Source organism: Talpa occidentalis, unplaced genomic scaffold (genome assembly GCF_014898055.3).
Source record: "Talpa occidentalis isolate TD23 unplaced genomic scaffold, MPIMG_talOcc4v2.1 talOcc4.2, whole genome shotgun sequence".
Classification (NCBI taxonomy): domain Eukaryota; kingdom Metazoa; phylum Chordata; class Mammalia; order Eulipotyphla; family Talpidae; genus Talpa; species Talpa occidentalis.
The window spans coordinates 147,621,947-147,635,359 of record NW_023602073.1 but is presented as its reverse complement, the minus strand read 5'-3'; the positions used below and the strand labels follow the sequence as shown (position 1 = coordinate 147,635,359).

The 13,413-nt window shown below is 41.8% G+C and overlaps 1 protein-coding gene across 1 annotated transcript in view; it reads left to right on the top strand.

Moving 5' to 3' along the window:
• Positions 1-13,413, top strand: part of CCDC170 (coiled-coil domain containing 170) — a 112,566-nt gene extending 99,153 nt beyond the window's left edge. The window contains exon 11 of the mRNA XM_054697955.1: positions 13,268-13,413. Coding sequence (XP_054553930.1) covers positions 13,268-13,288 — 21 coding nt within the window. The 3' untranslated portion in view covers positions 13,289-13,413. The remainder of the gene's footprint in view (positions 1-13,267) is intronic.

The window sequence follows — 13,413 nt, the reverse complement described above, 5'->3', positions numbered from 1 at the left end:
CACACAGCCGGTTTTTCTATCTGATGCTTTGTCTGGGTCACACTGACTTAAATTACAAAAATAGTGTGATGTATATCTTGATGCATCTAGGTAATTAATGAATATGTGTATATTACTTCTTGTCTATCATCCATCCATCTATCTATCATCCATCTATCCATCCACTTATCTATCATCTATCAATTTATCTACTCACCTTGAATCTATCCATCTTCTCTTATCTGTTAGAAAGTCTACTGGAAATGGGTGTGATGTGAATTGTTCTCTGATAACCATGTAGTACTTTTTTTTCTGTTGGAAGACTCTGCCTGCAGTCCTCACCCTTCTACTCTTAGCTGTGAGATTATAAGTTAATCATTAAGTCAGTAATTTATCCTCTGTGGATCTCATTTGAAAAAAAAAAAAACAGAATGGGTAGACTCAATATGAAAAAAAAGAAGAGATGGACTTTAAATACAACTTTATTGTACTATGTTGAAATACTTTACTGTCTGTGGCAAAGACACATATTTTGCATGGCAATTGTATTCATAGACGTTCACCTCACATCGTAGAGGTGAATAGAGACAGATGCTCAACATCTGCAGACCATTCCAAGCAAAACTGCTTTTTTGTGGGGAAATTATACTTATATCTGATTGGTAGATGCTATGGCTGCATAGCAGGGTGGGCTGGGGTTTTGGGCAAAATTTTCTGTATCACTGAGCATCTTTTTTCAATCTCTGAGTTCATATATTATGCAAGTTTTTTCCCTCCCCAAATTTACCTCAAGTCTGAAAAGGCCCTAGAAGAAGAAAGCAGTTTATAGTAGAAAGAACATGTGCCATACAGAAATCAATAATTATTGATTGTGTTAAATAGAAATTTATAAATATTATGTTATTATATTAAATGTTATGTTAACATAATTAATATGTAACATAATTAATATTATGTAACATAATTAATATTACATTATTATAATATAATGTTATAATATAATATACAATATATTATAATGTTATTATAATATAATATATAATATTATGTAACATAATTAATATTATGTTATTATATTAAATTTTATAAATATTATGTTCTTTTAAATATTATGTTCATTTAACATTTTATTTAAAAAAAGCTCACTGAAGTGAAAGTTGAACCTTCTAGAATTTCTGGTTTTGTATGTAAAGAACAGTTGGATATTGACATTTTCAAAATTCTATAATAATTCCTCAAGTCAGTGATATTTATGATAATTCAATCTATTATCTTTTGTGAGGTTATTGGTAAAAAATTCATGATGACTAGAGAATTGTTTACTCTTTTCCCTCAATTGACTCTTCATGCTTTAAAATATTTTTTCAGTATTAGCACATTATAGAAACATCCAAAAATCGAAAATTTTGTAAGCTAATTTTTTATCTTTTTTTTTTAAAGATTTATTTATTTATTTATACAGGCACTGGGTACAGTCAGAAGCATGGGAGGGTGAGAGGATTCACCAGAGCCAGAGCGGGGAACAGAACAGGCAGACTGACGAAATACACTGCTGAGGGGAGCAGCAGGTGGCAGGAGAGGTCTGCGCGCCATGTGGGACCCTCGCTGGTTGCCGGGGAACAGCTGGGGATTGAACCGGTGCTACAGAGGCTGCGGGCAGCTTCGCATCCCAGCGCTCAACCGCTGCGCGACCGGGGAGGCCCAAGCTAATTTTTAAACTAACTTTCCCCCCCCAGTTTGATTTTTATGCTATATTCCATCTCCCCAACTAGATTTTAAGCATGCAAGGCCTGATTGTCCCATACTATGTAATTCTTAGCAATTCTCTGCATCACGTAACACCAGAGGCAGCCCACAGGGCAGTGTCTTGAATACAGTGGACACTCAGTAAATATTTGTTGATGGTTCTGATTTTGATGTGATGAAACACACTAAAGGTAACTTTAACTTATGTCAATAAAATTGGGTTTCAGGTTAGTTTGACCTTTTCAGTTTTTCTAAATATTTTCTCTCTTGTAAATGAGATGACCTACAAAAGTACTTACTCATTCTGAAGTCCTTTCCCCCTCTTGCACTTTTGAGCTCTAAATCTAAGTGTTTAACAATCCTCACCCCCCACACAACCACAATCAACACTCTCATTTGCTGCTTTTATTAAAATCATGCCTAGTAGTATTCCTTATTTAATAAAAAATTGTTGATCCTCTTTATTTGAAAAACTCTCTTCTAAGGACTACACATTTCTAAGGACTATACAATCACTTGCATTGTTTTCCACTCCATATAAATGTTAGATGCCAGTGTTAAATAGAAATTTATAAATATTATGTTCACTTAATATTTTATTTAAAAAATATTAGATATCATATACTAAGCATCTACTATGTGATGGGCTCTGTTCTAAGGGCATTAAACTTATTATCTCATCCTGAGGTTAAAGAAGATTTTTTTCCTACTCTACAGATAAGTAAAACTGGGCTTGAAGAATATAAGTCAAACTAAGACCACAGAGCCTGGATCTAAATCCAGGGTTAAATACCCTGAGGATTATATTGCATTTATGCAGAGAGTGGCCACAGAAGGCTTTCCTCAAGATGGCCAGCCTAAGGCTTGCTAAAGGGAACCCATGGTGCCCGCCAGGAGAAATGCCGAGGCTCCCACTCACCTAGTAGAGGGGGAGCTAGAACCCCAGGCGCTTCAGTCCCGGCAGCAAGTCTTTCCTGCATGGAATCAACCTCCCCACTTTTCTGGCTCCACAGTTCATCCTGCAAGTTCCCATTCATGAAATGGTTTTCCATTTGTTTGCCCGGTGTCACAAGTGTGCCCAACCTTTTCGCCACTGAGTCCCTCTGGCTACGGAATTAATTGGTGTTCAGGTTTGTCTAAGGAGGCTATGAACCAGCCTCTAAAAGGAGCCCCTAGTCCTAGCTGTATGCAAAATTTGGGGGTTAGGTCCTTGGTGGGAGTGATTCATGAAAGCAAACGTGTTCCTTGGTAACACTCCAGCCTCATCCACAGCTTTCTGTTCAAAGCAGTAGCAGTCTCAATGTTTACAGTGTGGCTCTCAACAACAGACAGGCATAGAATAACAATGTGTGCGACATACACATCAGCTCATCGTGTTCGCCCTTAAATTTCAAAGCGACTGTGGCCGATCATGTAAGCCAACGAAGGAGGCGACAGGCAGAGAAGCAAAAGGAGCTGTCGGGCCTCGTGGGTCTTTAAGAGAACACATGGCTTCTCACGGTTGCTGCGGGAAAGACATTTTTATTTACTGTGGGATCAGGAATAAGAGCATTGCTAGTACTTATGCATTAATGTCTTCTTATAATAGGCATATCTGCAAGTATCAGTTTAGCACTTGGGGTTGGCTAGCTTCAAAGACATCAGAGTGAAGGTCTGTTCTATACATGCAGCTGACGGGTGAAATAACCCACTTTATGGGAAGATGTGAAATTTGCAATAAATTTTGCGTGGGACGGTCCGATGCTCTGACAACACCAGCGCCCCCCACACATTGGGACCTGGCGGGGGCATCCTTTGTGTCTCTTCACTCTCAGCTTTGCGATCTAGTGACTGTGCTTATACCATGTGATGATTTTGCTGCAAGTGTAGACAGAGTAGTTCAGTGGTTCAGCTTTGGGATGTGGAGATCTAGGTCTGATTCCATTTCTGCACTCTTAGTGGGCAGCTTTGGTCAACCTATTTTTCCTTTCATGCCTCAGAGTCCTCATCAAATCCTCCTCAGTGGAGCTGTGGGAATTAAATAAAAGCTATCCAAAACTCATGAAAACAAAAATTAGAGCAATAAATAGGCAGACTCAGAAGAACTCGTGGTGTAGGAATCCAGTCATAACAAAGTGAAAATAGACAGAAATAATTTGTATTTCACTTAGAAGTTCACACATTGATGAAAAAGTCATAAAGACAAAGAAAGGAAGGAGAGAAGCAAAATCCAGAGTACGGTTACCTGGCCAGGGAGAAGTTAAGGGTGTTGATATGGGGTGCAAAAGAGTAGGCTTTGAAAATGCCCCAGTTTGTAACCAAGTGGGCTGTATTTGGGATGTTCTTTTTCCTTTGGTCATTTTAAAAAACATACATACATGTTATGTAGACCCTTGTATATATATTTTGCTCATAGTAAGTTTATAAAGAAAAATGAAAAGAGTAACTCACTAACATACACACAGAAGCCCCAGTTCGCTGCCTTCTTTCTTTCTTTTTTTTTTAAGATTGATTTATTTATACAAGAACTGGGGTACAGGCCAGAGGGCGGGAGGGTGAGAGGATTCACCAGAGACAGAGTGGGGAGCAGAAGAGGCAGACGGGCTGAAAACACTGCTGAGGGGAGCAGCGGGTGAGACAGGAGAGGTCTGCTGCGCCGTGTGGGTAGCTCCCTGGCCGGCCGGGAATCGAACCGGCACTGCAGAGGCTGCGGGCAGCTTCACAGCACTGCGCTCAACCCACTGCGCCACCAGGGAGCCCCTCACTGCCTTATTTCTAAGTGATAGCTGTAGTGACTTCAGGACAGTGGGTTAAATGTGATTGCACATTAAACATATCCCTGATGAGCTTGGAGGTGCACGTGAAAGCTTGACCTTCTCTCCCAAACATGGGGATTTAATTGAAGTGGGCTTGGACCCAGGCATCAATAACTTTGTGTAAAAGTTGTGATTCTCATGTGAAGTAAAAACTGACCAGTCCTGGGGTGACTGTATAAGAGCTGGTGCAAGAGGCACTGAGCACAATGTGTGTGTAGAAAGTAAGAGAGTTATAACCGCTTGATATTTGATATTCAAACGACCCCATGTAGATATCTTGGGAAAAGACACAAGTTCCTTTGTCTTCTTACAAAGATCTTGCAACTTAACACTGCTTCTGCTCTGGAGTATGTGTTGAAGGGGTTGGGGTGGGGAGCTGCTGTGTAGCTGCTGTCCGGGAGCATACCTTGTAATGGGGTGTCCCCATGAAGGTATGTGGGGGCTGAGGTCCAGGCTGCATTCCATGCCCCAAGGCATGTCTCCTGCCGAGGGGTTGCCTCTTAGGGAAAGAAGAAGACTTTTCCTCATTAGTAGAAAGGTTTCAAAAGCATTTACCTTGCTTGGTCTTGTGGACGTGGCTTCCACCTCCGCTCTTAAGGATCCCTCTAGCACAGGTATATATATTCTTAAGGCTGCTGAATGTCACCCAATTATTTTTAAACACAACGCGTATTTAAAATAGTTGTGGGCACAGCCTGCCTAGCTGAACACCAACCAATTGGATTCCAGTCAGAAGCGCATCGCAGGTCCTGGCGTCTCCCCTGACCCCTTGCCGGGTGCTAACCCTAGGTTGTTGGGTGGAGTGAGATCGGAGGAAGCTGTTCTGGGGGAGGGGCCAGGGCAGCCTCGGGGGCAGGAAGGGCACCCCCTTAGTGGCTCTTAAACAACTGGGGTGCAATTATTTCGGTGTTTTAGCAATTAATCTAGCCTTACTGGTGTGGACAGGGCGATGATTAGTCACGCTGCACCCCTGACAAACTTTCTGTCGCTGTTAGTAAATAGCTTGTGGGCAGTAACACAGCTCCACTTATTTACTGGGCAGTAGCAATCATGGTTAATACTCACTGAGAACTGATTATTTTTCTTGAATGCCAAAATGAAGTTTTAAAAATTGTATTTTTTACTGAAATATCACTGGTTTGCAACACTGCATTTGATACAGCATACAGGTTCACACCTCTTTACAGGTGTATTACCACAACAAGCCCCCCACCAAACACCAATAATCCTCCACTACAGCCCACTGGGCCACTTCCCGCTTTATTTTCCACCCTCTTCCTCTGGTTGTCTCAGTTCTGCAGTCAGATGACCAGGGTTTGTTCTGTTTAATTTCATCTCTTCCTTGGTCTTGTTTGTCTCTCCTCCACGAGAGTGAAAGCATCAGGTATCTGTCCTTGTCTCTCTGACTTATTTTTCTTAGCATCCTTCCCTCTGAGAGATTTCGTGTCCACACCAGCCCCTGGGGTTGGCACCATTTTAAAAGGGAAGGAAACGGAGGTTAAATAACTTGTCCTCGATCAGCATTTGGAGTTCAAACCCTGGCCTGTGAGGGTCTTGAGCTGAGCTCAAAGTCTGTGCCAGTATCGCCAGGAACCTCTGCTGCTGATTCTTCCTGCCGCCTCATCCTTCATGTCTGTGTCAGCAAATCCATGCAACTGATTCAGCTAGTTAATGTCAATCCATGAAATTGGCCCACTTCAACCCATGAAATGGTCCTGACAAAAATCAGAGAAGATCACAGCTGATTGGGTGGTAGCAGCCAGAGGCGATGGGCGTGAGGAAATAAGCTTCCTCTTTTGAGGAGTCCTCAGTCCCAGTACAGGAATCAGAGAGGAAATGTGTAGCCACTGCTCCGATCCTCAGTTGCTTTCAGTTAGTTGCAGAGAATAGTTTTAAAACTCTTGAGCCTGTATTTTAAGAAAAAAAAAAGTGGAGTGTTTCCATGCTTCTATGGAAAATTCTTGTTAAACTTTACGCAGCTAGTAAATTAGGTCATTGTTTATTCTATGTCATGGCAAGCATGCCTGGAGTATGACTCAGGAGAACTGGTTCTAGGAATGCTTTGGCTTCAAAATCACTATAACCTTCGGGAAGTCTCTTTAACTATCCAAGTCTCATCATTCTCATCGATTCCATAGAGGGCTTGAGCCAGTCTAGGTGGGATGCGGCTGCATGCTCTTGAACACATCTATGTGAGTCTTTCCTTTTTGGTGATTATTAATTACAGGTGGTAGCAGAACAAGAGTGCTTATATGGTGCCTGGACACATGGTGTCTGAGGTTGTGTCTCTTATAGTAGGAAGGTGGTTTAGAAATTAACCAGCGAATTAATTAACGAGTCAGTAGATCTTTATGTGGGCTAGGGACCTCCAAACCCCATTCACCTTGATCTACTCATCGCTTTTCTTTCAAGGACTTTTCTTCTGTCACCACTAGGAGAGATTTCTGGAAACTAAGTGCTAGCACTGTTCTGTTTATCTGGAAGAACTTAACAAGTGTAGACTTTTGACTTTATTCCCTCAAAAGAATTGGTGCTTTAGGCTTCAGGGGTTTGTTTTGTTTTGTTTTGACATTAATTGTCCATACTGGTTGAAGTTTCAGTGCAGTTTCTTGGACTATTAAACGCTCGCTGACCTAAGAATTAGGTTGTTTTCCTCTTTTGTTCAATTACATTCATTTCCTGGTAGAGGTCTCACCTTGTCCTCAGATCTCGGTTAGGTGGCCCCACGTACAGTCATAGTCAAAGAGGTGACAGTCTTGATGAGGAGAAAGGCCTTATACATGGAACAATTCGGGAATGACACAAGAACAAGTCATAGCAGAAGTTTTGATTGTGTATGTTTTATGGATCTCATCTAAAACAAAGCATCCATTCTCTGGAGAACGACCAGTTAAGGCAATGAAAGAATAGTCAACACAACAAAAAGAGCAAAAATGAGTGAACTCAAAGGAAACTCGGCACATCTGGGCTTTCATGAAACATTAGGGTTGGATCTGGCTCCCTCTGCTGTGTAGGTGCTATCTGCCCCATTCCCTTGTCTTTAAAGATGTTCTTTCTATGAAGGATCTAGATTTAGCAACTTCTCCACTACCCTTTGGTTTATATTCTTCAGTTTCATCACATGTTTGTCACGTGAAGAAAAGTAGTCATAATTTAAAGCAATAAGATTGAGATATGACTGAGATGTGAGGAAATACAGATTCCATGGAGAAAAACATATTTATTCTATGTCATGCAGAACAGGCTGGAAACTCACATCACCACTACATGGAAGTGAACGTTGCATGACTCCTTTTGTGGATTCCTGGGAGAAGGTCAACCTTCTGGAAGAGCAAATAAACAAGGACACCATTACCATATTTCCGAGTAAATTAATTGCAAAAACTGAAGTAACATGGATATCAGCAAAGTTTCTAAATGATTTACTATTAAAACCAGTAGCTTTTCGAGAAACAATTATTGAAGAAATAACTATTAAAAATGTATCAGGTTATGATGAGGATGAAGTTTTAGATAACATGGGAAGATAATTTTTCTGTAGGCAGAAAAATACCAGGCACAGATTTATCTTTGACAGCGTGACCTGCCAAATCCATGTTCTCCAGCCCATCTGATAAAGGTCAACGATTGAACACCCAAACAAGTTCATACACACAACACCTCCCTGGCAAAACCAGTCCAATTGTTTTTCCAGCCCAAGCTGCGCCATTTTCCTAAAATTTGAAAGACAGTAAATGAAGTTTCTCTATCTTGTGCACAAAGCTTGACTGTTTTTCACACCAGAAACCAATTGGTGTTGTTCGTGGAAGTCCATTAAGATAAGTGAGAAATGTCTGTTTTTTTCTGCCTTTGACCCTTTCTTTTAAACACCTCTAAGTGAAACTCTCCCACTTCTAAATTGAGAAGGAAATAGGAAAGAAAGATTGCCAATTGTCTTTAAAATAGCTTTAGAAAAAGAGATGACAATTATTTTATTATTATAAGGCGTTTGGGTTACAAAGTTATGAGTATTTTTCAAATTACTGCCTTCGATGGTGAAGTAAGTAGAAATGAAGCTAAATCTAATTGCCAAAAAATTTGTAGTCCTCAAAATACACTTTTGTAGCACAACTGTTATTATTAAGAACAAAAATAGCAGTGATAAAAATCAAATCAGGCTTGTGAGTCCCCCAAATTCCATGAGGGGGGGCATTAGAATGGGTAGAAGGAATGCTCTTCCTTCTCCCAGCTGCTCTCATTTTCCTGGCTGGGAAGCCGCCATAAAACAAGACCACGGAGGTGGGGAGGCGCAGAGAAATAACAGGGTCACAGGGAACTGGACCCAAACCCAAGTCTCAGCTAGTCTGCTGATATTTTAAGTGGTTTGTTTTTTAGACGAATCTGTCACAACATATAAATCATTGTTAATTTCATCATGAAATTGACCTCAGAGAGATTTTTTTTTTTAAAGACACAATGCAGCAGAGAATCTGAGCCCTGAACTTGGAAGCTCCCAACTCCAGGGCCGAACTTGGCATGGCCCGAGCCAGCCAGCGGAGCTCGCTGGGGTGCAGCCATGATTTCCTGCTTTGGCCTGGTCTTCTCTGTCTTTTGCTTAGAAGCCTCCTCGTGCTGTCCTTATCCTCTTCCCCATACTCTCTCCGGCCACCTTGAGCTTAGTGGGAGCACATGTTAGTAGTTTATCTTCTATTGAAGGTGCACTTCTATTTAGGGTGAACTTCGATTTGGGCAAATCCTCCCGTCCCCCTTTAATCAGTGTCCTAAGTAACTGAAGTGGGCATGGTGACAGCCAGCTGGTGACCCTGAGAGGGTCGAATAGCCCCTCGGTCTAGTCGCCCCTATTCCTTCCACCATGGCATGCAACTGTCTTTTCTTGTAAATATACCTTCCCTCTCTTCCCCCATGTCGAGACTTAACAGGTTTCAAAAACTTCAAGAATAAATGATTTCTAAATCACTCGAGACTACTAACACGAAATGTTTTAGCACCTTTCCTCTAAGCAGAGTGGTATATCAGGAAATGATTTCCTTCTCATCCATATTCTCTTGGAGGGGGATAGAGACATTATCTCAAATTATTACTCCAAAGAGACAGAGACAAGAATTTCTTCCCATTCAAGTCCTCAAATCATTTTAGTTATTTCATATCAATTCCCCTAAATCTCTTGGACAGTTATCTCCTTCTGTATTTTCTTGTATCACTTAAAAATTACATTTTACTTTGTCAGGGTCTTCAGAATTGTATTGAAAAATCTAAGAAAATTATTGAAAAAAAATTCCATTAGCACAACTATAGTGATCAGAAGAAATTGGCTAATTTCAGTGTCTTTCTTTGGGCTCTTCATAGAAAATTGTTGAAATGTATCTGCCACGAGTAACTGGCATTCTGAAATTGATTTAAAACTGTAGAGGGAAGAAAAAAAATGCATTGAGAAAAATTAAATCTTCGGTTTGGAGCTATTAAAGAAACGAAAAAGAAGTCCCATGTCCAGAGGATCCCAAATGCTGGCCCTCTTATCAACCTTGCAAATGAGGAAGGTGCAGAGCTGATGTGGAGAGACACGTGCTTCCTAGAGTCATTAGCGTTCTGAAGCCTTAAAAGAACATTTTTTTTTTAATAGTCTCAGCTATTCTCTGGGGAAAACAGCATACTCCTGTTCTGTGCGAGCAGAAATCAGGTTCTGGGGACGGAAGTATCCACAGCTTCTGAGCTGCTGCCTCCTCCACCTGACCCCCACCCACCCCCACAACCTGTCTAGGTCCATCACAGTTTTCTTCTTGCCCCAGCTCTGTGAGCTCTTAGTTACTGAAAGTGCAGGCGTCCCTGGTCTAAGCACATCTGTGTTTGTGGCCAGAAGCACGTCCATTGAGACCCTAGCGAAGTCTCCACCTCTCCCAGGAAACCCCGGTTGGCACTGAGTGTTGGTGGAGGGGGTGACGGGCCTCCTGGAGGAGGCAGCTCTATTACTAGTCTGTGTGCCTCAGCTCAGCCAGGTTTCTTCAGCTCTGTGTTGAGGCTGGCTCGGTGTTCATAGATAGATGGAGGTCTTCAGGTGAGCCGAGTGGCATGAGCAAGGAGGGAAGGAGGAGGGAGGAAGTGGAAGGGATGGGAAAATCAAATCGTAGTTGGCGTGGCGTGGGAATTCACAGTTAGGAAACAGTAAAAACAAACAAACAAAAAAACAGTGAAAGAGGGGCTCCCTGGTGGTGCAAGGGCTTAAGACACAGCCTGTGAAACTGTCCGTAGCCACTGCAGCTCGAGTTCGATCCCCGGCCAGTGAGCAACCCACATGGCGCAGCAGACCTCCCCTGATTCGCCCGCTGCTCCCCTCAGCAGAGTGTTTCAGTTAGTCTGCCTGTTCTGCTTCCCACTCTGTCTCTGGTGAATCCTCTCACCCACCCACCCCCCGCACCTCTGGCCTGTACCCCAGCTCTTACATGCATAAATAAATAAATCTTAAAAAAAAAATAAAAGCAGTGGTGCCTCCCTGGTGGCACAGGCAGTTGAGCGCCACACTGTGAAGCTGTCCGAAGCCTCTGCAGCGCAGGTTCCATCTCAGCCAGCCGGGGAGAAACCCACATGGCAAAGCAGACCTCTCCTGTCTCCCCAGTGCTCCCCTCAGCAGTGGATTTCAGTGGATCCGCCTGTTCTGCTCCCCACTCTGTCTCTTGTGGATCCTCTCACCCTCCATGCATCTGGTCTGTACCCTGGTTCTTGTATAAATAAATAATTTTTTTTTTTTTTTAAAAAGCAGTGAAGGAGACAAGAACAAATATCTAGCCCAGTTCTTACTGACTGACTAGAACTTTCCTCCTTCCTTTTTGCTGACTCATCACTACTGGCCCTTGACCATTCACTCTCAAGCAGCTGTCCAGGTCACCCACTTTTCCATCCCTGCCCTGCGCTCAGTGCCAATGGGGTTTTCCTGCTTCAATGTTAATGGGCTTGTTGTCTGCCTCTCTTCTCTAGCCCACAAGCATTACTGGAGTAGCGATTGCCTCTGCCAGGACCCCTTCCTTTGCTAGAAGCCCAGCGGGGGTGGGGGTGTGGGCGGGGGAGTCCACAGTATGTTTCTGGAATGAGTGAGCTTCTTTCTCTAGTATCTGAGAACAATGGGAGGCAAGTCTAGGTGAAGAAGACTTTTTTTTCAAATGCATCTTTTTTTTTTTTTTTTTTTTTTTTGCATTGAAGAACTGGGTGTAGGCCAGAGCGGTGTGTGTGTGTGTGTGTGTGTGTGTGTGTGTGTGTGTGTGTGTGTTAGAAGATTCACCATAGACAGAGTGGCGAGCAGAGCAGGCAGATCTACTGAAATACACTGCTGAGGGGAGCAGCAGGTGAGACAGGAGAGGTCTGCTGCACCTTGTGGGCAGCTCCCTGGCAGGCTGGGGGATCGAACTCGCGCTGCAGAGGCTATGGATAGTTTCACAGTGCTGTGCTTAACCCCTTGTGCCACTAGGGAGGCCCAACTGCTCTCTTTTGCTGATGTGGTTTTCTTGGTTGAAGTGAAATGAATGACAGTGGGGAGCACATTTTGAGCCCCGATTGTGTGCTTGGCATGGTGCTAAGTTTTTGCCTGCCTTTACTGTCCAGCTCGTAAACACAGGAGTTCTCAAAGTGGATGCCACTCTGGCCCCATTTCATAGCTCAGGAAACTGAGGCTTGAAGTGGTTAAGTAGCTTGTCAGAGGGAGTGTCAGGAACCAAACCCAGGCCTCCAAAACTCACCTGCACTTTCTAGAAACTCAGTCAGGTGCTGCAGGCTACTGCTCACCTGGGGACTGGCTTCCAGCCTCATTGTTGCTTTGCACCCCTAAGGTAAAGGTGTGAATGAAGAATTCAGCTTAAAGGCCAGGCCTCTGGGAACTGAGCAGCTCCTTTGGGGAATGCAGGTTTTCTCATAATTGTCTCACCTGTGTGTGTTAAATAGGACTCAGCTGTGATCCTTTCGGAAGCCTTCTTTTTAATAACCTTTCCTGCTTCCTGTGATAATTGATTTACTCAACCCTCCCACAATTACTGGGTCAATTTTAGTAATTTGTATTTTTCTAGGAAGATTTGCCAGTAGGTTTTTTTTTTTTTATATCATCCTAGGTGTATGTGTATAATTCCCTTAAATACTGCTGCTTTCTACGGCTTCTCATTCTTAGTTTTGCCTATTTTACTTCTTTCCCCTCTTTTTTTTTTGCTCTGTGGCAGGATTATATGAAACATATCCATTTTGCTGATCTTTAAAAAGACACAGCTTTATTCTTTTTTTTTTATCTAGTTTTAGCTTTAGGTTCTAATTTCTCACTTAATTTTTTGGTAGATGTTGTGTTCTGCTCTGGTTTCTTAAAATGAATATTAAAGGATATAAATGATGTAATGGCATACATCATATATCAGTACATGTAATATGTAAATACATATACACATGTATAAATATATATGTAATGAAATAATAATGCAGATATAATTAATAGTAAATGTAATTATATGTATGATGGTTATAAAAAACTGCACTGAAGCCAGTTTCTTTCATGACCTATAGGTTTTTGGCCTGAAGCATTTTTTCATTGTCTTCAGGATAGTTTGAATATTACTTTTATTTCTGCAATTCTCAAGGTTAGCTAGATATTTATATCCTATTTTTTTAAGGAAAGATTTTTATCTCTTTTACTTAAGAGTTTATTGGGGTTATTATTAGATTGTTTTTGCCTTATAAACCTATACTTTAAAATTTTTATTTTCATCTTCTTTTTGCTGAAGCTCACAATCAAATTTGGTTGAGGACCTTTTGCTGTCTCCAGGAAACACATTTAGCTACAAAAGATAAAAATAGGCTCAAAGTTAAAGGATGGAAAACAATCCTACAAGCAAATGGACCAAAAAAGAAAGCAGGAACAGCTATACTT